At 53.7% G+C, this 19653-nt stretch overlaps 2 protein-coding genes across 9 annotated transcripts in view; both read left to right on the top strand.

Moving 5' to 3' along the window:
* NUP98 (nucleoporin 98 and 96 precursor) overlaps positions 1-10718 on the top strand; it is a 42897-nt gene extending 32179 nt beyond the window's left edge. For all 6 annotated transcript variants that reach the window (XM_068930896.1, XM_068930901.1, XM_068930900.1 and 3 more), the window contains exons 23-33: positions 42-462; positions 1312-1541; positions 1855-2124; positions 2603-2760; positions 2998-3141; positions 4615-4757; positions 5741-5962; positions 6904-7145; positions 7677-7831; positions 8346-8457; positions 9015-10718. In XM_068930896.1, the coding sequence (XP_068786997.1) occupies positions 42-462; positions 1312-1541; positions 1855-2124; positions 2603-2760; positions 2998-3141; positions 4615-4757; positions 5741-5962; positions 6904-7145; positions 7677-7831; positions 8346-8457; positions 9015-9232 (2315 nt within the window). In that variant the 3' untranslated portion in view covers positions 9233-10718. The remainder of the gene's footprint in view (positions 1-41; positions 463-1311; positions 1542-1854; positions 2125-2602; positions 2761-2997; positions 3142-4614; positions 4758-5740; positions 5963-6903; positions 7146-7676; positions 7832-8345; positions 8458-9014) is intronic.
* A 2951-nt stretch (positions 10719-13669) lies between these two features.
* Positions 13670-17748, top strand: CHRNA10 (cholinergic receptor nicotinic alpha 10 subunit). 3 transcript variants are annotated; one of them, XM_068931261.1, is made up of 5 exons: positions 13670-13839; positions 14191-14217; positions 16004-16158; positions 16313-16845; positions 17036-17748. In XM_068931261.1, exons 2-5 carry the CDS (start codon positions 14215-14217, stop codon positions 17536-17538), a joined length of 1194 nt encoding a protein of 397 aa, XP_068787362.1. In that variant the 5' UTR covers positions 13670-13839; positions 14191-14214; the 3' UTR covers positions 17539-17748. The 3 variants fall into 3 exon arrangements, with proteins under 3 accessions (XP_068787362.1, XP_068787361.1, XP_068787360.1); XM_068931260.1 differs by having other exon boundaries at positions 14072-14217; positions 16049-16158; XM_068931259.1 differs by having other exon boundaries at positions 14072-14217.
* Positions 17749-19653: the final 1905 nt, after the last annotated feature.

The raw sequence follows: 19653 nt of genomic DNA, 5'->3' as shown, positions 1-19653 counted from the left end.
CTCTGTTCAGTTAAATGTTTTTCCCCATTTTTTCCTTTCAGCCGGTGGGCTGCTGCAGTCAAAATTTGCTAGTGTCTTTTTCCAACAACCGAGTCCTTCTCTTCAGGATTTCAGACAACCACGGACTTTGAGCAGTCCCTCTTCTGTTGCCCCTTGGTCAGTGACTTCTCCGTTAGCATCTGCGTTCTCTGTACCTTCATCAGCTCCTGAGGTACAGATGAAAACGGTTGGTGTCCGTAGGCAGCAGGGGCTAGTACCTCTAGAAAAATCCATCGCATATGGAAAGGGGAAGCTGCTCATGGATATGGCGCTCTTCATGGGGCGCTCATTTCGTGTCGGTTGGGGACCCAACTGGACGCTTGTTAATAGTGGAGATCAGTTAAGCGGATCAAGTGAAGCAGACGATCTTCACTGTGAGTCTGTGGAATATGGATTCTTGCCAACTCCTGTTGCTCCCAAATCGTGAGTATTTTCCTTCAGGATATTTCTGATGTGCGTAACTCTCTCTTTACCTTTGAAAGAATCCTAATCGCAGGCCCATCATGTTTTGTTTTTGTTTTGGCAAGCCACCTTAATATTCTTGCAGATATGCGGGAGTATTGCAGGGTATAAGATTGTTAGCCATGGAGATTTCCTTCAGGTTACTGTTTCGCAAAAAATCTCTATCTCAGAGAACTGGAATATCCTATGTGCGCAAAGCTGTTTTATTCAGTAAGGAAATAGCCCTGTAATCCAACAAAGGGTTAAAGAGAGAAAGTTAAAAATTGTTGTCCTGGAAGTTTCTACTCAGCTGTTGATTCTTCCTGGGGAGATCTTCAGTACCTAGGAAACTTCTTGTTTAACTTCTGAATTCACAGATGCCTTCAATTTTGCTACAGAAAGTATAAAACTTTCCTGAGATGTGTAGCTCTACATACCTAAACTTGACTGGAATTTAGTTAGGTGTTCCCCATTTAAATCTTCCAAAATGCCTGCTCAGTAGACGTTCCCCAGCATATCTGATTTGCGGACGAGAACGAGGTGTGCTCACAAAACGCGTTAGGGTGTGGTAAAGTACGCTAGTACCTTTTGAGTGCTGGAAGCGCCCAATTCTAGGAGATTTATTCACTAAGGTCTGGTTCTGGATCCCAGACTAGGTAACCAGATCCTTTAGACCCAGCGGTTGATCCTTGGATCATATATCTTATTGTCATTTTGTTAAAATCTAGGACAAGCTGCACGATACAGCCGTGCTCTGGTAGGTGCAGTTCACTTGCAGGGAGAATAATTCAGAGTTTTGCTTTTTTGTTGGTTGTTTGGTTTTATCTCCAGACTCTCAGAATCTTCTTTCAAGGTTCACGTGGAAAAGCTGAGCTTAGAACAAAGGAAGACAGACAGAGACAAACAATTGTATCTCATCCCTCTCGAGATAAAGCTGAAACACAGCACTGTCCATATGGATGAACGCTGTCCTCTTCTAGCACCCAATCCAGGAGTTTCTGCTATTCATGACTATGCTGATTGGATTAGAAAGGCATCTGATGACCCTGCTGAAACAGAAAGTGAGTATTGAATAATTCTTTTCATAATGGCAATAGTGAAGGTGTAGAACTGTCCAGTTCAAATCAGCTTCAGGTTGCATCAGGGCAGTGAAATGTTGAATAAAACAGAAGACGTGACTGTACCCCATAGCAAGCTGTCTGAAGCATGAATGTGAAATTAGGTGTGCTAACTGATTTTTCTGCATCTGTTTGTAAGAGGAGGACATCCTTTGAATATAGGGCTAGTAGGCTCTTATATCAGTCCTCTCTAAATAATCTTCCATCTGTTCTGTATTTGTTCTCCTTATCACTGACTAATTCCATGGGCCAACAGCTGTTGTGAAGCACTGGTGTTTGACATGGACGTTATGTGAAGCAATTTGGGGGAACTTGAAGGAGTTAGAGGCCAGCTTGGAGGAACCCAGTGAATACATCTTAGCCCTGGAGCGCAGGAAAGCCTTCTCCCGCTGGCTGTCACAGACTGCTGCAGGACGAATTGAGGAGGAAGTTTCATTGTCCCGACATGATAATCACATAGAAGCTGTGTTCAGCTGCCTTACTGGGAAGAGAATCGGTGAGGCTTGCAGATTGGCACAGCAGTCAGGTAAGAAGCTTACATCTCTTAGCTTTTTTTTCTTTTTTGGGGGGCAGGGGGGAGGAGGAGGAAGGGATGAGCGGAGAGGGAAGGGGCAATACGGAAGACTTAAACTTTTGAGAGTTCTGATACTGTGTAACCCGCCACTCCAAATACTGGATTTTTGCATGTGGTACAGTGATTAACGAGGGGGACAGCTTGTCTCCTTTTGCTCAAGTATCTGGTCATATTTGCCTCTGGCTTACTTGTCATTTCTTCTAGGGTTGTGATGTAAAGCCATAGCATTTGGAGCTGGCTTTTTGTATAGTGTCTCCCTTGAGTGTTGATTTAAATGAGCTACTGTTAAGCCAGCTATGTTTGTTCTAAAAACTTACATCTTTTGAGAGCCTAATGACTAATTTCTCTTTGGTCTTTTATATTAGCTCAGTTCTTTAAACTTTCCCTTCCCTTGGCCATTTTCCTGATGTGGTGTTGTCTCTTGTTTCAGGTGATCACAGGCTTGCTCTGCTTCTCTCCCAGCTGGCAGGTAGCCAGCCCATTCGGGACCTCCTCACCATGCAGTTAGTGGACTGGCACAGGTTACAGGCAGACTGCTTCATCCAGGAAGAGAGATTGCGCATCTTTGCCCTGCTTGCAGGAAAACCTGTAAGTTCTGCTACTCTATTGTTTTGTCGTTGATTTAACTTGTGCTTCTTACAGTGACGGCAGTAAATTTTCAAGCTGTAACACACAATTTCAGTATGTGGTACACAGGAGACGAGCACAAGATGTTGACCTGGTCTGTCACTAATGGAAGCTATTAGTGTTGTGTGTTGCTCTCTTATGTCAGTCTTGACCGCTGTTCTCAATCTGATGGTTCTAAGTTTGACTTTATTCCTTTAGGTGTGGCAGTTATCTGAGAGAAGAAGTATCAATGTGTGCTCACAGCTGGACTGGAAGCGTTGCATGGCCGTCCATCTCTGGTACCTGCTTCCACCAACAGCTTCTATTTCCAAAGCACTTGCCATGTATGAGTCAGCATTTCAGGTAGGTCCATCGTGTCCGTGTAAAAGGAGGTATTACTCAGTCCCCCTCACTGTCCTGTTGCTACACAGCCTTGTACGAAGTGTCAAGAGTCGCTACTGAGGTGCTGAGCGTGGAATTGTGTATGGGTTCATTATTTCAGTTGTCACAGTGTCAGATTCTTTCACCAGCATTAATGATGAGTTCTTGTGGCTGTTCATTTTGATGGGGCTGTTCCTTTCCCCTTCTGTGTAATGGGAATAAAGCGCTGAGGTTGAACCTGTTGGTAATTCTAGACGCTCACTCCGCTGAAGCTCAAGACTCGTTTCTTTCAGACTTACTCTGTTAATGGCTTGTTTGAAGCACATCTTCCACTAATTGAGTGTCTCCAGACAGGTGTTTGGTGGGTAGCCAAAATTAGGAAGATGGGTAGTGGCGAGCTGCAGAAATTGTTTGACTGAGTTAGCGAGTAGCAAATAAGAGAGCTGAGGGATGGAGTCTTATTTTCCCACTGTGATGACTAATGTTCAGCTGCCTGAATTCTAAAATAGTCTTTTCTCCTCTTAACCATCCACCCTGTGTTTGTTACACTTTCCGTTTCTACAGCAAATACAGCTGTCCAGCAGGCAATGCACGCCTTGTTGGTTGCAGCAGAACAGGGAATCCCTGTATACTGAAAGACAAAGGGTTCTGTTGGAAAAAATACAGAATTTACTCACTTAACTAAAAGTGACTTAGCCCTCGGTCTATATATCTGAAGAACATAGCTGAACACAGCTTTTATTCTAGTAACTTCTAGTCTATGAGCATTTAACGCTACAGGAATATCTGTGGTGTAATCCTTGTAGGTAGTATGCCAATATAATGTGTTCATTGGTTTAAAATACCAACCTTCAGTTTTATCATGGTGTGAGCTTAAAATATTGCTGCTCGCCTAGGCTAGAATGTTGGGGTGGTTTACTGTAGCCTGATGATTTGGAGGAAAAGTGGATACAGCTGGTTTCCAGGGCTTCACGTAGGAGGGCCAATAACTGGAAACCACCAGGAGGTGGAATGCTCTTTGGAGCCCAGATCTAGTGCTCCTACTGGCAATTAAAATGTCATGAGGATTTCAGCAGCCAGCTACAGCGGGAGGGAAGGTTCGCAGGGATGGCACACCTTTTATTTGATCAACTTATATGTGTTTTTTCCAGCTATAGAAGCGTTCAGGAATACAGGCTGTATGAGAGAACTGACTGTATGTCTACTCAGAGACTTTTAAGAGCTGGGTGTGTGATGAAATTAACCCTGCCAAAGCATTTTGGGTTTGGGTTTCTTTTCTCTTTAGCATCATGTTGATATGCAACTGCTGTCTTGAGTTTTAAATGCAGGTGCACTACTCAGAAGCATGCTCTTGAGTCTGCTGAGCTGCGTGGGATTCAAAACCTGTTTTGTAGCAGCAATTCAGTTTTGTTCAGAATGTTAACTTTAAACTTGCTGATAAAATTATTTCTTTAGAACACATCAGAGTATGAAAAATACGCCTGCTGTCCCCTGCCTCCCTACCTAGAAGATTCTGGCTGTGTAATTGAAGATGATGATAACACAGGAAGACCTCTGAGAGATGTCTGTTTCCATTTGTTAAAACTCTACAGCGACAGGTAAATGAGATTTGAACTATTTAGGAAAATTTTGAGAAGTCAGTGACTTGTTATACTGCAAATGTGAAGTATCTTGCAGGTAAGATTCCCAAACCAGTGGTATGAAATCAGCTTCAGTGTTCAGTGGAGCCATTTACAGTAGTCAAAATCTGCCTTCCATGCACGCTCTTTCAGAATGTGGAGCTGCTGTCACTGCTGTTTGGGTGGCATAGATGATTAAACCTAAGCTTGGGAACACCTGTGGAACACTTTCTCCTCCCCCCCCCTTCCCCCCCCCCCCATGTTATCCATGCCTGAATTTAGGCAAAAGATAGGGGAGGGAAGATTTGCCTTCCGTACTTCAGGGCCTGGCCATTCTATCAACATCTTTCTTTTTGTGCAAAAATGAGAGATTCAGGACTTCTGTGGCCTGTTACAGTCCTAATGTAAGAGATTCCTTTAGGAGAAGTACCAAATAAAAGTCTCCAGAGTGATTCCCTCAAATCTGCTTGATCACTAAGCTGCTGATCCTTAGGGAAGGGATGCATCTTTGGAGGGAGTTAGGTTCAAAATGGGAAATGAGCAGCCCAGTGTGTCTAAAGGCTAGCAAGGCAGATAGAGATCTGAGTGGTCTTTTTTTTATGGATTTTTGACTAGGATTTAAGAGCCCAGTGTAACTGATATCTTCAGGTTACTGTCCAGCATGAGTTCTGTTTCTTCTCGACAATTTCTGTGTCTGAAAAGCGTGTTTCCACAGTTGCCATTTTTGAAGGCATTGAGAATTCTGCAGGAGGTGCATGCATGAAAGAAAAATGTGACAGTCTAGATGTAAACTCAAAGGAAGAGCAGAAGGATTTTAAGTTGTTCCCATCTTTAAAAAACTTCATAAGGCATATGTTTGGAATAGCTGGAGAAGGGAAGGGAAGGAGGTAAATGGCAGCAATTTCTGATTTCATTACGTGGACACAATTAGCTATTTAGGTTGCAAATATTTTTCTCTGCAGGCGCTATGATCTCAACCAGCTGCTTGATCCCAGGAGTATAACGTCTGACCCTTTGGACTACCGTCTCAGTTGGCACTTGTGGGAAGTGCTCAGAGCCCTGAATTATACTCATCTATTCAAACAGAGTCAAGGAGTTCTGAATGCAAGCTATGCTGCCCAGCTTGAAAGTGAAGGCCTTTGGGAATGGGCTGTTTTTATTCTGCTACATGAGCCTGATACGCAGTGAGTACAAGACACTTTTTTTTCCACTTTCCCTTGAAAAGAATGTGGCTTTTTTCTGGTTTATAGACCTGCTGTGTATACTCTGTCATGGCTTCTCTCATGTTAAATTGGAACTGCACAACAGGAAAAACTCATGCTCCTTTTGAAATTGTATGCCAGGATTACAAAATGGCATGAATGATGCTTAGTTAATTATCTCTGTTACATGCTAAATTAGCACTGTATCAACTCTTAGCTCCTGAACTGTGCTATAGAAGCAGATCTCTTTCTTGTTTGGATATCCTAGTGCTGCTTATCTTGTCTTTGGCTCGGCAAGCTTACTACGTTCAAGAAGCTGCTCTGATAACATCGTTAAGACAAAATATTGCAACTGTTCCTTTTGGGTCATAACTGAACAGAGACGAGTGAGGTGTTTGAAAGGAAAGCTTGGGAATCTCCAAAATGCACATTTTGCTTTTTTTGTGAAATAACATATTTAACAAGAATAATTGTCTTAAACTTGTATAATACCATCTTTTAAGGAAAGATGCCTTTTTGCTGTTGGTGTTTACAGATACCATTAATATACTTAAACAGAGGTTTTTTTCCCCCACTGGTAACTTCAGATAGTGCTTCTGCATTACTTTTAGGGGCCTGAATCATATTTACGTGATTTGGGGCTATAAGATTTAAGATATTCAAACTAGTAGTGATGACTTTTTCCTTAGAGGTTAACTTTTACTGAAGTAATTCAATTTATTCCGGAACTTTTCCTAATATTCCACAGGAGACCGCTTAAGACCAGGCAAGGTCAGCTTGCCCTCTGTTATACCTATACTAAGTATAATGCAGCCCACTGCTTTTCATACAGTCTTCATTTACTTATATTGAACTGTGTCTTCTGATGGTGTGACATGAAGGATTGTCTGTTGGAGTAATGTCTTGTCCCATATTTCCACTAGCATACGGGAGAAGGCAGTGCGTGAACTCTTAAGTCGACATTGTGTTCTGTCTGAGACACCGGAATCCTGGACAAAAGAGGCTTTCCTGACGCAAAGGCTTTGCGTTCCCCCAGAATGGATTCATGAAGCAAAGGCAGTCCGAGCAAGGATGGAGGGTGACAAGCATAAAGAAGCCCTCTTCTTGTTCAAGGCCGGGCACTGGAACCAGTGTCACAAGCTGGTTGTCAGGCACTTAGCCTCAGGTGAGACTATTTGCCTTCCCTTCCCCTCCCCTCCCCCCCCACCTCCATTTTGTCTTGTGAAAACATCCATAAATACAATGGGAACAAAAGCCACTGCGTTTTCCAGAATGTGGAGGTCTAAGGCTGTGTTTCTGGCTAGGGGATTAGTACAGAGTGGCTGGCTGTTTCAAAATGGCTCTCACATGTTCCCCGGTTTGAGGATTCTTCCCTGTGAATACATGAGAAGAGTTTTGCTTAACCTTCTGCACACCCACCTTCCTGTGCCAGAGTTGCCTCAAGGGGCAAGGACAGCAGTAGCATTCCCAGAGTCCCGATCCTGCCGCTATCCCTGCTCTAGGAAGTGGGATGGCCTTAGACGACTACTGGGTCATAAATCAGCTAGCATTTCTGGCCATGGCTGGTAGAGTCAAGGAGCTACAAATGTGACTGAGGGTATAGCCCATCTGCTGCTTTTGTCTTTAACAATCAGAATAGCTGACTTGTTAGTAATTCAGAGTAAAAGGATTTTTTTTACCTGTTTGTTCTCTTTAGATGCCATTATTAATGAAAACTACAAATACCTAAAAGGATTCCTGGAAGATCTCTCCCCTCCAGAACGTAGTACGCTCATCCAGGACTGGGAGATGGCTGGGCTGGTCTATCTGGACTACATCCGTGTTATTGAGATGCTTGATAGGATTCAACAGGTAACAAACTAAAATGATTGTATTTTCTTTCCTGCAGTGTGGAAGCTTAAAAGTCTTGCTAATTTTTAGAATGACCTTTTATTTGCTGTTCAGTGCTAATCGTATTAGTTCTCTTTTGCAGACAGTAGCAAGCAGAGAATACCATGCATCTCTCCAAATATGTAGAGATTTGGTAGATGTGTCAAAATAAGATGTGGTCTCTGCCCTGAAGATGTGCTCAGTCTAGCGTGTCAGTGAAATAAGTGAAAGGAGGAACAAGATTAGCAGTTAGCTAGTTAGCAGGGAGTCTGCATTTCTGCTCGTTTTCACTCCCTTTAATTCAATTTGTGAAAAACGTGAGTTTCAGACTTACGTTCCCTGCTTGAGGTGTTAACTTCAAACTTTAACATGTATTGTCTTCTGTTGCATAGATTTGGCTTAGAGTGAACTTGGGCAGCCCACAAGCAATTTCTGTAAAAAGGCTTTGGTTAACTTTGAGGCTGACCGTCTCGTCTTGTCTTCTGTTTGCTTTCAGCTGGATTGCTCTACATATGAGCTGGAGCGGTTACATACCAAAGTGACATCGCTGTGCAACAGGATAGAGCAGATACAGTGTCACAATGCCAAGGACCGTTTGGCTCAGTCAGGTAGGGTGACGTGAATGTCTAGCAACGCACTGGGAAAGCCAGTCTTAAAACTTAACCCAGCTAATATTCACCGGCAGCCTAGGTAATAGCCAGTGTGTTTCTTTTCATGTTTGGCCAAGAAGGAAGGCTGTGTGGTTGATGAGGTGAGCCTTGTATTGCTATATTGGCTACTGTATGTGCAGCTATTGATCTTTGTTTCAGACAGTTTGGTTGCCTCATTAATTTGGCATCCAGTGGCTGGTCTCTTATAACTGTCTTTTGCTAAACATGTCCATGCTTAGTTTCATGGTGCCAAATAAGGTGTGACCTGCAGAAAGGCACCTGGTCTAAGGAATAAGCCCACATGTCGATGGAGGAAGTCGGTATGCAGAGATGAGAAAAGACCAAGTTGCAGTAGGGCACAGAAAGGTATTTGGCTGGTCTGCTCAAAACTCTCCCGCTGAATCACTGTTCAGGTTCACTCCTCAGCAGAGATCGAGCTTGTAAACGTGAGCATGCTGGCCCCTGTCCTGGAGTATAGTGTGGAACACACACGCTGATATTCTTGCTCTTTCCAGATATGGCCAAGCGCATTGCTAACCTGCTCAGGGTGGTCCTCAGCCTGCAGCACTCCCCGGAGCCCATCTCTGATGCCACACCCGATGTGCAGCGAGTTCCTCTTCGCCTCCTTGCTCCCCACATTGGGCGGCTGCCCATGCCAGAGGACTATGCCTTGGAGGAGCTCCGTAGCCTCACCCAGTCTTACCTACGAGAATTAACAGTAGTGACCCAGTGAGACAGAATCACTTCGACGGACGGACGGACACTTTTACCATTTGTTAACCTTTACCCTTGTTTTAGGGGTAAGCGTTCCCTTGGCAGCAACCTCTTTAGCCACACAGCTTTTTCCATAGAGGTGTAAAGCGGCTTTAGTACGTTGGCTAATGCAGGAATTTTTGTAAGCTGGGGGAGCAGTAAGACTCAGACCTTTCTGGCTGGCGCTCTCAACTACACAACACTTTCCTAGAATCAATAAAGCACCTCTTGCAGAATCTGTCTGCAGGCGAGATTGTACCTGTGGAGGGGGGTACGGTGTGGGCTTGGTCTCCTGGCAGATCCTTTTTATTCCTTAGTTGGCAGCACAGAGGACCGTGAAGTAAGTTCTGTGACAGTTTGCCATGGGCAGACTCACTTTGGTGGGACTGCGCCTGTTGAACCAATGAACCTTTGGCCCCTGAACTAACCAAGGGCAAGATTTAAATGGAACTTTCGTTTAAAAGCTTGTTCTGTGGGTGGGGGAAGAGAAGAAACTAACTTTAAAACAGTGTCTTTTCATGCATTCTCTAGCTAAGTTGAAAATGTGCAGATGTGTTATTTCTCCCCTTTCTCCATCTTTCTTCTCCAAAAAGCAAGAAAGCTACTTTGCCGAGTCAGGCCAAAGGGCGTTGACACCTAAGTGTGTGCCTTAGGGTATGCTCTGCACTGTCCAGGCCTCTGAACACAAATGTCTCCTGGGTCCCATGAGTCTCCGTGCAGCGTGTTGTCACCATGCAGTAAAACACAGGAGCTTTTTCTAATATTTGTCATGTTTTAGGACTCCAGGCCGGATGCTTCTGATTGGAGGGAGCAAAATCTGTGCCAGAAGCAAAACTGCCAATAGTAGTAGCCTGCCAAAGGAGCAAACAGCCTGGCTGCTTGAGGCGCTCCAGGCTGGCTCTTGCACAGCTGCATGTAAGGAAGGTTCCCGTGTCGATACAGGTTATGTGCAGCTTCTTTGCGCTGTGTGCAAGTGCAGTACCCGCTGGAGACCTGGCTGCCTGAAAGGGGCCCAGCTGCTTGGGCAGTCCGTCTGACACCGTCTGTAGCCTAGAACGCGCTGTCGTCTTTGTATTTGCTGTGTAGCTGGGTTACATCAAGTGGAACTGCCATCAAGCATAAGAACATCCTGCAAGTGAACAGCTGGCAATGTCAATTTGCTCTAGTTTGTACAGTCTTTACTTTTACTGTGTTTAGAAACTGACTATTTTTGGAAGAGAAAAAGAAAGCTGTTTATTGGTCTGCTCTGACGTCAGGGCTACTGCGGTAGCCCCTCCTGCGACAGCCAGCCAGCCGCTGATTGCAGCAGCCAGTGCCTTTGGGCCTGTTTGGTGCTGCTTCACATTGGCTCATTGAAGGTCTTTATGCATGAGGATTATGTAAAGGTTTTTATTAAAAAATTATAAATAAATGATCTAGATTATTTTCCTGTCTTTTTGAAAACAATAAATAAAATGTTTATAGTATTCCCACAGTTTTCTTTGCTTTTTAAACCAGACTTCTCTTTCAGAGAAAATGCTTCTTGCTGAAGAAGTATTTTCTTATTCTGTGAGGGTGGCTGAACACTGGAACAGGTTACCCAGAGAGGTTGTGGAGCCTCTATCAGCCTTGGAGATGCTCCAACCCTGACTGGACATGGTCCAGCTGACCCTGCTTGAGCAGAGGGTTGGACCAGACGGTCTCCAGAGGTACCTTTGAACCCCAGCTGTTCGGTGACTCTGTAGTGACGGCTTGCACACAAACTACTGCTGCGCAGGGATGAGCACGTGGAGCCTTTCTTAATAATTTCTTGAAAAAAGAGGTCAGCATTCATCTGCAGTCCGCAAGTTATTCAGAGAGGGATGCAGTACGGAATAGAAAGCTGCATTGTGTTACAACGGAAATAGGCGCTGTGCCTGCGTTGGGGTACGAGTAGCTGCTGTGCCTGTGCTCGGTTTGTCAATGCTGTACAGCCAGAAAAGGTGCTGAGGAGGGTAAAAAGGATTCTGTCCTGGAAGAGGGATTTCTGCAGGGAGGAGAGCCGTTACAGCTTTAGGCAGACTCAAGGGACCGCTCTTTCATGCGGCACAAAACTGGCTCGTCAAACTTGCTGGAAGTGGAAAACATAAGGTGTGCTGAAAAAGGGATTAACTAAAGAACAACTCAACATCCCTGACTAATTGTGGTGGTGGTGCACGGACTCCGGTCGTAGTAGCTTTCGCTGTTGCTACCCGAGATGGTGACGGGGGCTGGAGTCGGGCGCAGACACTGGGCACCTCTTCCCTAAAGCCAGGTGCTGCTGCGGGCTTTGTGGTCACTGGGCCCGGCAGGGGCTTTGCTGCCAGGTGCTGGCTCTCTGGTGCAAAGTGCTAGAGCGCTTTTGAGTTTCCTCTTCCAGCAAAGCTCTGCCCTTGCCTCTGCGTTGCTGTGGTTGTGTCGGCTTTGCGGGAGGGGAGCTCCGTGTTGCTCTAACTGCATGTTAAACGTGACACCCGTAATGGTGCCGAGGGCGGTGAGGAAGTCGGGTCACTCAGCCTTTGCCTGCCTTTCCATTACTGTAATTGCGTCTCTGCAAACCCACCTGCTGCCCTGGCACTCGCGGCAGGGCCCAAAGGAGCAAAGTGGCTGGGACTTCAGGCTGGGGGATGAATAATTCACTGCCTGGAAACAAAACCTCTCTCTAGCCTTAAAACTTAACAGCACACTGCTTCGCATCTGCTCTCCGGGATTAGCATAGGAGAGGTGCCAGGGAGGTGCCGCAGGAGGCACGAGCTAAGGGGCCCTTCTGCGGGGCTGGGGGAGAAGCTTCCCGCACCCCCACGGCCGACCCGGACCTCTCTGCCCCTTGCAGCTTTGCTCCTGGCTCCGTCCCTGCCCCTCTGCAGGATGTTGCTGCCCAGCAATCAAATGGGAATAATCTTCCTTTTCCCCTTCCGTGTTCAGAAGTGAAGAAGCAGAGGCACGGGGAGTCCCTTGCTGCGCGCTACGTCTAGCGCAGAGGGGCTTTCACCTGCCGGCCTTGCACACTTCTCCGCCAGCTCTTGCTGCTGCCGGCTTCCCCGGTAGCTCGAGACACAGCCCTGGCTGGGCTTGTGCCATGGGGCGCCTCCGCGTCACCCCGCGGGCTCCCGGCTGGTGCTGCGCCATGCTGTGCTGTGCCGTGCTGCACTGTGCCATGCCATGCTGCACCGCGCCATGCTGCACTGCACCGTGCCGGGCTGTGCTGTGCCGTGCTGCACTGTGCCATGCTGCACTGCACCGTGCCGGGCTGTGCCATGCCGTGCCGCACTGTGCCGTGCTGCACTGCACCGTGCCGGGCTGTGCTGTGCCGTGCTGCACTGTGCCATGCTGCACTGCACCGTGCCGGGCTGTGCTGTGCTGTGCTGCACTGTGCCATGCTGCACTGCACCGTGCCGGGCTGTGCTGTGCTGTGCTGCACTGTGCCATGCTGCACTGCACCGTGCCGGGCTGTGCTGTGCTGTGCTGCACTGTGCCATGCTGCACTGCACCGTGCCGGGCTGTGCTGTGCCGTGCTGCACTGTGCCATGCTGCACTGCACCGTGCCGGGCTGTGCCATGCCGTGCCGCACTGTGCCGTGCCGTGCCGCACTGTGCCGTGCCATGCCATGCTCCACCATGCCGTGCCGTGCTGCGCTGCACCATGCCGTGCCACGCTGTGCCGCACTGCACTGTGCCGCGTTGCCCCGTGCCGTGCCAGGTTGGACCGTGCCGTGCCGCACCGTGCTGCACCATGCCGTGCCACGCTGTGCCGCACTGCACCGTGCCGCGTTGCCCCGTGCCATGCCAGGTTGCACCGTGCCGTGCCGCACCGTGCTGCACCATGCCGTGCTGTGCTGTGCCGCGAGCTCTTCAGGCCTGCAGCGATTTTAGCTGCGTTCAAGACGCTGCCAAAAGGTGATGGTGGCAAGCAGGGTAAATGAGAGTATGAAACGTCTGCCCGGGGCGGTGTTTGCCTTCACCCCTGCAGGCAGCAGCTTCCGCTCCTCGACGCGGATGGCAGGGAGCAAAGCAGGGAGAAGCGTGCAGGGACGGCACGTGGCAGCCCGAGGGGGGACCGTGTCCCGGCACAGCCCCGGCCCCGGCCTCAAGGAGAGGCAAGGGAAGGCGAAGTCCGTGGGCTCGCCGGGGGGACGGGGCCGAGAGCCGGGAGCAATTCCCGCGCTCGGGGGAGCTGGCAGCAGCCGGGAGCCGGAGCGTTTCGGGGAGCGGAGAGGGCCCGCGGCTCGGGTCTGCCCTCGCGCCGCCGGCCTCCGCGGGGCTCCGGCCTGCAGCCGGCGTTCCTGCTCCGCCGCCTCGGCAGAGGGGCTGCGAAAAGCCCCCGGGGCAGCTCCTCACCGGCGCGGCTGCCTCGCGCGCCCACCCACGCAGCCGCGGCCACCGGCCCGGCCCTGACGTCACCCCGCCGCCCGGCCCGAGACCTTAAAGGCAGCACGAAATCCCTCCCCGTCCCGCGGGAGATGCCGCCCCAGGAGGGTTTCCCGGGTGGAGCGGCATCTCGCCCAGGCGCCTGAGCACCCGCGGGCGCTGGTGAGGATGCCGCCCGGCTGGCTGCTGGCTTTCGGCCTCGCCGGCGCCCTCCTGGCCCCAGGTAAGCCCCCCCGGGCACCCGCGGGTCCTTTTGCCTCGCTGCTGGCCCCGGCTGCAAGCGAATCCGGCACGGTGCCGGCGAGCGGGCGAAACGCGAGCCGTCGCATGCAGCTTTCAGAGCGGGGCCGGGGCCGGGCACAGGCTGCTGCCGCTTTTCGGGAGGCTCCTAATCAGCCTCCGAGCAGCGGGGGCCGGGGGGCTCGGCGGCTGCCCAGGCCCTGCCGCCCGTCCAGGCTGCCGGGGGGCGCAGGGGAAATTCGCCTACAAGCTGCTCCGCCACCTCTTCGCCAACTACTCCAGCGCCCTGCGCCCCGTGGAGGACACGGACCGGGCGCTCAACGTCACCCTGCAGGTCACCCTCTCCCAGATCATCGACATGGTGAGTGGTCCCCCCCCCCACAACCCCGGTCCGGCCCGAAACCCCCGAGCCGGCTGGGACGGTGCCCCCACGCTCCGGCCGCCGCTTGGCCGGGCTCTGCTCCGAGCCACCGGCCGGCGCGGCGATGCCCGCAGCGATGCCCAGCTCCGACCCGCAGACAGCACTGGCCCCCGAAAACAGCTCACCCCCCCCCAAAATCAGTTCAGACCCCCCTGAAACTTGCTCAGACACCTCCAAAACCAGCTCAGACCCCCCCAAAACCTGCTCACACCCCACCGGAACCAGCCCAGACCCCCCAAAAGCAGTTCACATTGCCCCCAAAACCAGCCCAGACTGCATGGAAAACAGCTTAGACCCCCCAAAACCAGCTCAGACTAGTCCCCAAAATAGGCTCAGCCCCCCCCCGAAACCAGCTCAGCCCTGCTGAAGCTGGCTCAGACCCCCCCCCGAAACCAGCCCAGAGCCCCCCCAAAACCAGCTCAGACCCCCCCAAAACAAGCTCAGACACCTCCAAAACAAGCTCAAACCCCCCTGAAACCAGCTCAGACCCCCCAAAGCAGTTCACACTGCCCCCAAAACCAGCTTAGACCCCCCCTAAAGTTGCTCAGACCTCTGGAAATCAGCTCAGACCCCCCAAACCAGCTTAGACCCCCCAAAAGCAGCTCAGACCCCTTGGAAAACAGCTTAGGCACCCTGAAACCAGCTCAGACACCTCCAAAACCTGCTCAGACCCCCCCCAAAATCAGTTCAGATTCCCCCGAAACCAGCTCAGGCCCTGCCAAAACCAGCTCAGATCTCCCAAAAGCAGTTCACACTGCCCTCAAAACCAGCTTAAACCTCCCCCCGCAAAACCAGCCCAGACCCCTTGGAAAACAGCTTAGACACCCCCAAAATTGGCTCAGCCCCCCCCCAAAACTGGCTCAGATTCACTGAAACCAGCTCAGACGTCCCCCCCCCCCCGAAACTGGCTCAGACCCCTCCCCGAAACCAGCTCAGACACCTCCAAAAGCAGTTCACACTGCCCCCTAAATGTGCTCAGACCCCCCCAAAAGCATCTCAGACCCCCCTCAAAACAGCTCAGACTCCCCTAAACCAGCTCTAACCCCCCCAAACCTGCTCAGACCTCCCAAAAGCAGCTCAGACCCCCCAAAACCAACTCAGACACCTCCAAAACAAGCTCAGACCTCCCCAAAAGCAGTTCACACTGTGCCCAAAACCAGCTCAGACCCCTTGGAAAACAGCTTAGACACCCCAAAACCAGCTCAGACCCCCCAAAACTGGCTCAGACCCCCCTGAAGCCAGCTCAGGCCCCCCAAAAACAGCTCACACCCCCCTGGAACCAACTCAGACCCCCCAAAAGCAGTTCACCCTGCCCCCTAAATGTGCTCAGACCCCCCCAAACCTGCTCAGATCCCCCAAAAGCAGCTTAGACCCCCTAAACCTGCTCAGACCCCCCCAAACCTGCTCAGACCCCCCCAAAAGCAGCTCAGACCCCCCCTAAACCTGCTCAGACCCCCCAAAAGCAACTTAGACCCTCCTAAACCTGCTCAGACCCTCCTAAACCTGCTCAGACCCCCCAAAAGCAGCTCAGACCCCCCTAAACCTTCTCAGACCCCCCCAAAAGCAGCTCAGACTCCCCCAAACCAGCTCAGACCCTTGCAGACCAGCGCAGCCCCCCCCCCAAACCCGCTCGCCCCCTTGCAGCTGACCCAGCCGCCCGCAAGCGGCGCAGCCCCGGGGGCTCTGCCGCCGGCGCCCACCCGCTGCTCTCCCTGCCACGGGCCAGGACGAGAGGAACCAGGTGCTGACCACCTACCTGTGGATCCGCCAGGCCTGGCTCGACGCCTTCCTCGCCTGGGACAAGGACGCCTACGACGGCGTCGACAGCATCCGCGTCCCCAGCAGCTACGTCTGGCGGCCGGACATCGTCCTCTACAACAAGTGGGTGCGGGGGGCGACGCCGGGGCGCCGGAGACGGGGTCCTGGAGGTGCTGGGTGTGGGGAGCGATGCTGGGGCACCGGAGCCTGGGTGCCGGAGGGGCCGGGCGCGGGGGAGAGGCCCACCTGGCCCACCGCTGGTTTCCTGCTCCCCCAGAGCCGACGACCAGCTCAGCGGCTCCATGGAGACCAACGTGGTGATCCGCTCCGATGGGCAGATCATGTGGGACTCGCCGGCCATCACCAAGAGCTCCTGCAAGGTGGACGTCTCCTTCTTCCCCTTCGATGAGCAGCAGTGCCACCTGACCTTCGGGTCCTGGACCTACAACGGGAACCAGATTGACCTCCACAACCGGCTGGACACGGGCGACCTGACGGACTTCGTGGAGAACGTGGAGTGGGAGGTGCTGGGCATGCCGGCCACGAGGAACGTCATCACCTACGGCTGCTGCTCGGAGCCCTACCCCGACGTCACCTACACGCTGCTCCTCAAGAGGCGCGCCTCCTTCTACATCTTCAACCTGCTCCTGCCCTGCATCATGATCTCCTTCCTCGCCCCGCTGGGCTTCTACCTCCCAGCCGACTCAGGCGAGAAGGTCTCCCTGGGGGTGACGGTGCTGCTGGCCCTCACCGTCTTCCAGCTGCTGGTGGCGGAGAGCATGCCGCCGTCGGAGAGCGTGCCGCTGATCGGTGAGCGCCCACCGGCCCCATCTCGCCGCCGCGATGCTGCACAGGGTCCGGGGCGCTCGTCCCCGTCCCGGCACCGAGGAGGGCTCAGCCGGGAGCTGTTGTACCGGCCGGCTCCTCGTGCACCGCGTGTTGGAGGGCATGGGTGGCACCTACATGCTGCGCCACGTGATGACCTGCGCTTGCCTTGCAGGGAAGTACTACATCGCCACCATGACCATGATCACGGCCTCCACCGCGCTGACCATCTTCATCATGAACATCCACCACTGCGGCCCGGGGGCCAAGCCCGTGCCCAGGTGGGCCAAGAAGCTCATCCTGCACTACATGGCCCGGATCTTCTCCGTCTACGAGGTGGGGGAGAGCTGCAAGAGCACCCGGCACCCCCGGGTGGTGGACGGGAGGGCCGACAAGGAGGAAGGGACGACGGGGACGGGCTGGGGGGACGAGAGCCCCGGGGAGGGCAGGGAGGGCGGTCAGGCGGGGGGCTGCCCCCAGGGCCGGTGCCCGTGCCACCACGACAGCCTGCTGAGGAACGTGGGCTACATTGCCGGCTGCTTCCGGGACCACCGGGCAGCCCAGCGCCGCACCGGGGAGTGGAAGAAGGTGGCCAAGGTGATGGACCGCTTCTTCATGTGGGTCTTCTTCATCATGGTCTTCTTCATGAGCGTGCTGATCGTGGGCAAGGCCGTCTGACCGCCCCTGCACCCGGGGCCGGGACACTGCCCCGAGTGCCCCCCAGGGTGGCTCGTCCCCAGCCCGCTCCCGGACTCCGCGCAGGATCGCACCCGGCTCCCCGTCCCACCACGGGGCCGCGCTCCAGCCCAGCGGCCAGGCTGCCTCCGGGGGTGCAGCCGAGGAGGAGGCTGTGATGGAAAACAAACCAAACGGGGAATAAAAGCTGGCACGTGGGCTCTGCACTCTGCCTCCCGCCTCGCGCGGCCCCCACGCGCTGCGCCCCTGCAGACGGGCTGCTCCGAGGGAAACTGAGGCACGAGGGCTTTCCCGCACTGGCCGAGCAGAGCGAGCGGCGGGAGCCTTGCAGGGGGCTCAGCCAAGGCCAGGCAGAGCCGCGGCATCCCCAGCCCGAAGCCGAAGGCCACCGGGAGCCGAGCTGGCAGCAGGAGCAGTGAGGGAGGTGCGCGCCCGGCGAATGCGGGGGAACACCCGCAGAAGTGCGTGCATTGCACGCAGCAGCATGTGGGGGCGCTGGCTCTCGGTGGGATGGTCGGCCTGGCCGTGGCCACGGGGGCTGCGGCAGCTCGGCTGGCTGGGTCGGTTGGGACGGGAGGGCCCCGTCCCCCGCACCGTGGGCTCCGGCACCGACCCACAGCCCTGCCCAGGCAGCAGCACCTCTGGGAGCTGCTGCTCTGAGAGAGACCCACACGATGCCCCGAGGATGCATGCACAGCCAGGCAGGCCTTGCCTTCCTCCTTCTCCCTCTTCCTCGCTTGCTCATCACTGTATTCTCACTCAGGAAACAAGAAAAGGGCACTGAGGAGCAAACCCCCGGGCAGTGGGATCTCTCCCGGAGCAAACCCCCGGGCAGCAGGCTCTCTCCCGGAGCAAACCCCTGGGCAGCGGGATCCCTCCTGGAGCAAACCCCTGGGCAGCGGGATCTCTCCCGGAGCAAACCCCTGGGCAGCGGGATCCCTCCTGGAGCAAACCCCTGGGCAGCGGGATCTCTCCCGGAGCAAACCCCTGGGCAGCGGGATCTCTCCCGGAGCAAACCCCTGGGCAGCGGGATCCCTCCTGGAGCAAACCCCCGGGCAGCGGGATCTCTCCCGGAGCAAACCCCTGGGCAGCAGGCTCTCTCCCGGAGCAAACCCCCGCGCAGCGGGATCTCTCCTGGAGCAAACCCCCGCGCAGCGGGATCTCTCCCGGAGCAAACCCCTGGCCGCAGGCCTTGGGGGGGGACCCCACGGTGCTGGGCAGGGCGAGACGCCTTCGCCGACCCGTTCCCTGGCTGCAAGGTGGAAATGGGCAGGAATGCAACGCTCCTACTGCGGAGAGAGAAATCAGCCACCACCACGTGTTCCCAGCAGTGGGAAAAGGCAGCGCAAATCCCTTGCTCCTACCGCCGCCGTTTCCACCGCAGAGGCACGCGCTGTTACCGGACCGGAGCCCGGCGGCGGCCGAGGCAGGACAGCGCCGCATTTTCCCATGCTGGCGGGCTCCCGTTTCCCTCCCGGGCTCGACGCCCCGCTGGACGCTGCATGCCTGGGTGCCGCGGTGCGGGCGCCCGGCGATGCCCGTGTCACCCCCCCCCCAGCGCTGAGAGGGCTGCGACGCTGCAGGAAATCCCCTCGCCCCGGCTGCCGCCCCAGGAAAGCGACCGCGGAAGCGCAGCATGGTGCGGTGCCGGCCCCGGCGTTTCAAACCCGGCTGCAGCAAGGCCAGAACTGGTGCCAGTGCTGCATCTCGGGGGGGGGGGGCAATACCTGCCCCGTCCCCCAGCCTGTTCATCCCCCCGGTCCCTGATCATGCCCCCGGTCCCTGCTCGTGCCACCAGTGCCTGCTCATCCCCCCGGTCCCTGCTCATCCCACCCAGTCCCTGTTCTTCCCTCTGAAGTCCTCGATCTTCCCCCCCAGTCTCTGCTCAACCCCTGGTCCCTGCTCATCCCCCCCTAGTCCTTGATCATCCCTCCCAGGCCCTGCTCATCCCCCCCAGTCCCCGCTCATCCCTGGGGGGTTGTAGGGCACTAGGGGATGCTGGAGGGATGCAGGACTCGCAGCCCGCCAGGGCAGTGGATGCCGGGGCTGAGGGTGCTCGGCCTGGGAGATTGGGAGAGTTTGGCTGCCTGGGGGCAC

Source organism: Struthio camelus, chromosome 1 (genome assembly GCF_040807025.1).
Source record: "Struthio camelus isolate bStrCam1 chromosome 1, bStrCam1.hap1, whole genome shotgun sequence".
In the NCBI taxonomy this organism is placed as follows: Eukaryota; Metazoa; Chordata; class Aves; order Struthioniformes; family Struthionidae; genus Struthio; species Struthio camelus.
Note: the sequence above shows the minus strand (reverse complement) of the source record. Positions and strands in the feature narration are given on the sequence as shown.

Coding starts and splice junctions, on each gene's coding strand:
- CHRNA10 (XM_068931259.1), top strand. CDS start 13,785: ATGCCGCCCGGCTGGCTGCTGGCTTTCGGCCTCGCCGGCGCCCTCCTG. Junction 13,840..14,071: donor CGGCGCCCTCCTGGCCCCAG/GTAAGCCCCCCC, acceptor CCGCCCGTCCAG/GCTGCCGGGGGGCGCAGGGG. Junction 14,218..16,003: donor TCTCCCAGATCATCGACATG/GTGAGTGGTCCC, acceptor GCCACGGGCCAG/GACGAGAGGAACCAGGTGCT.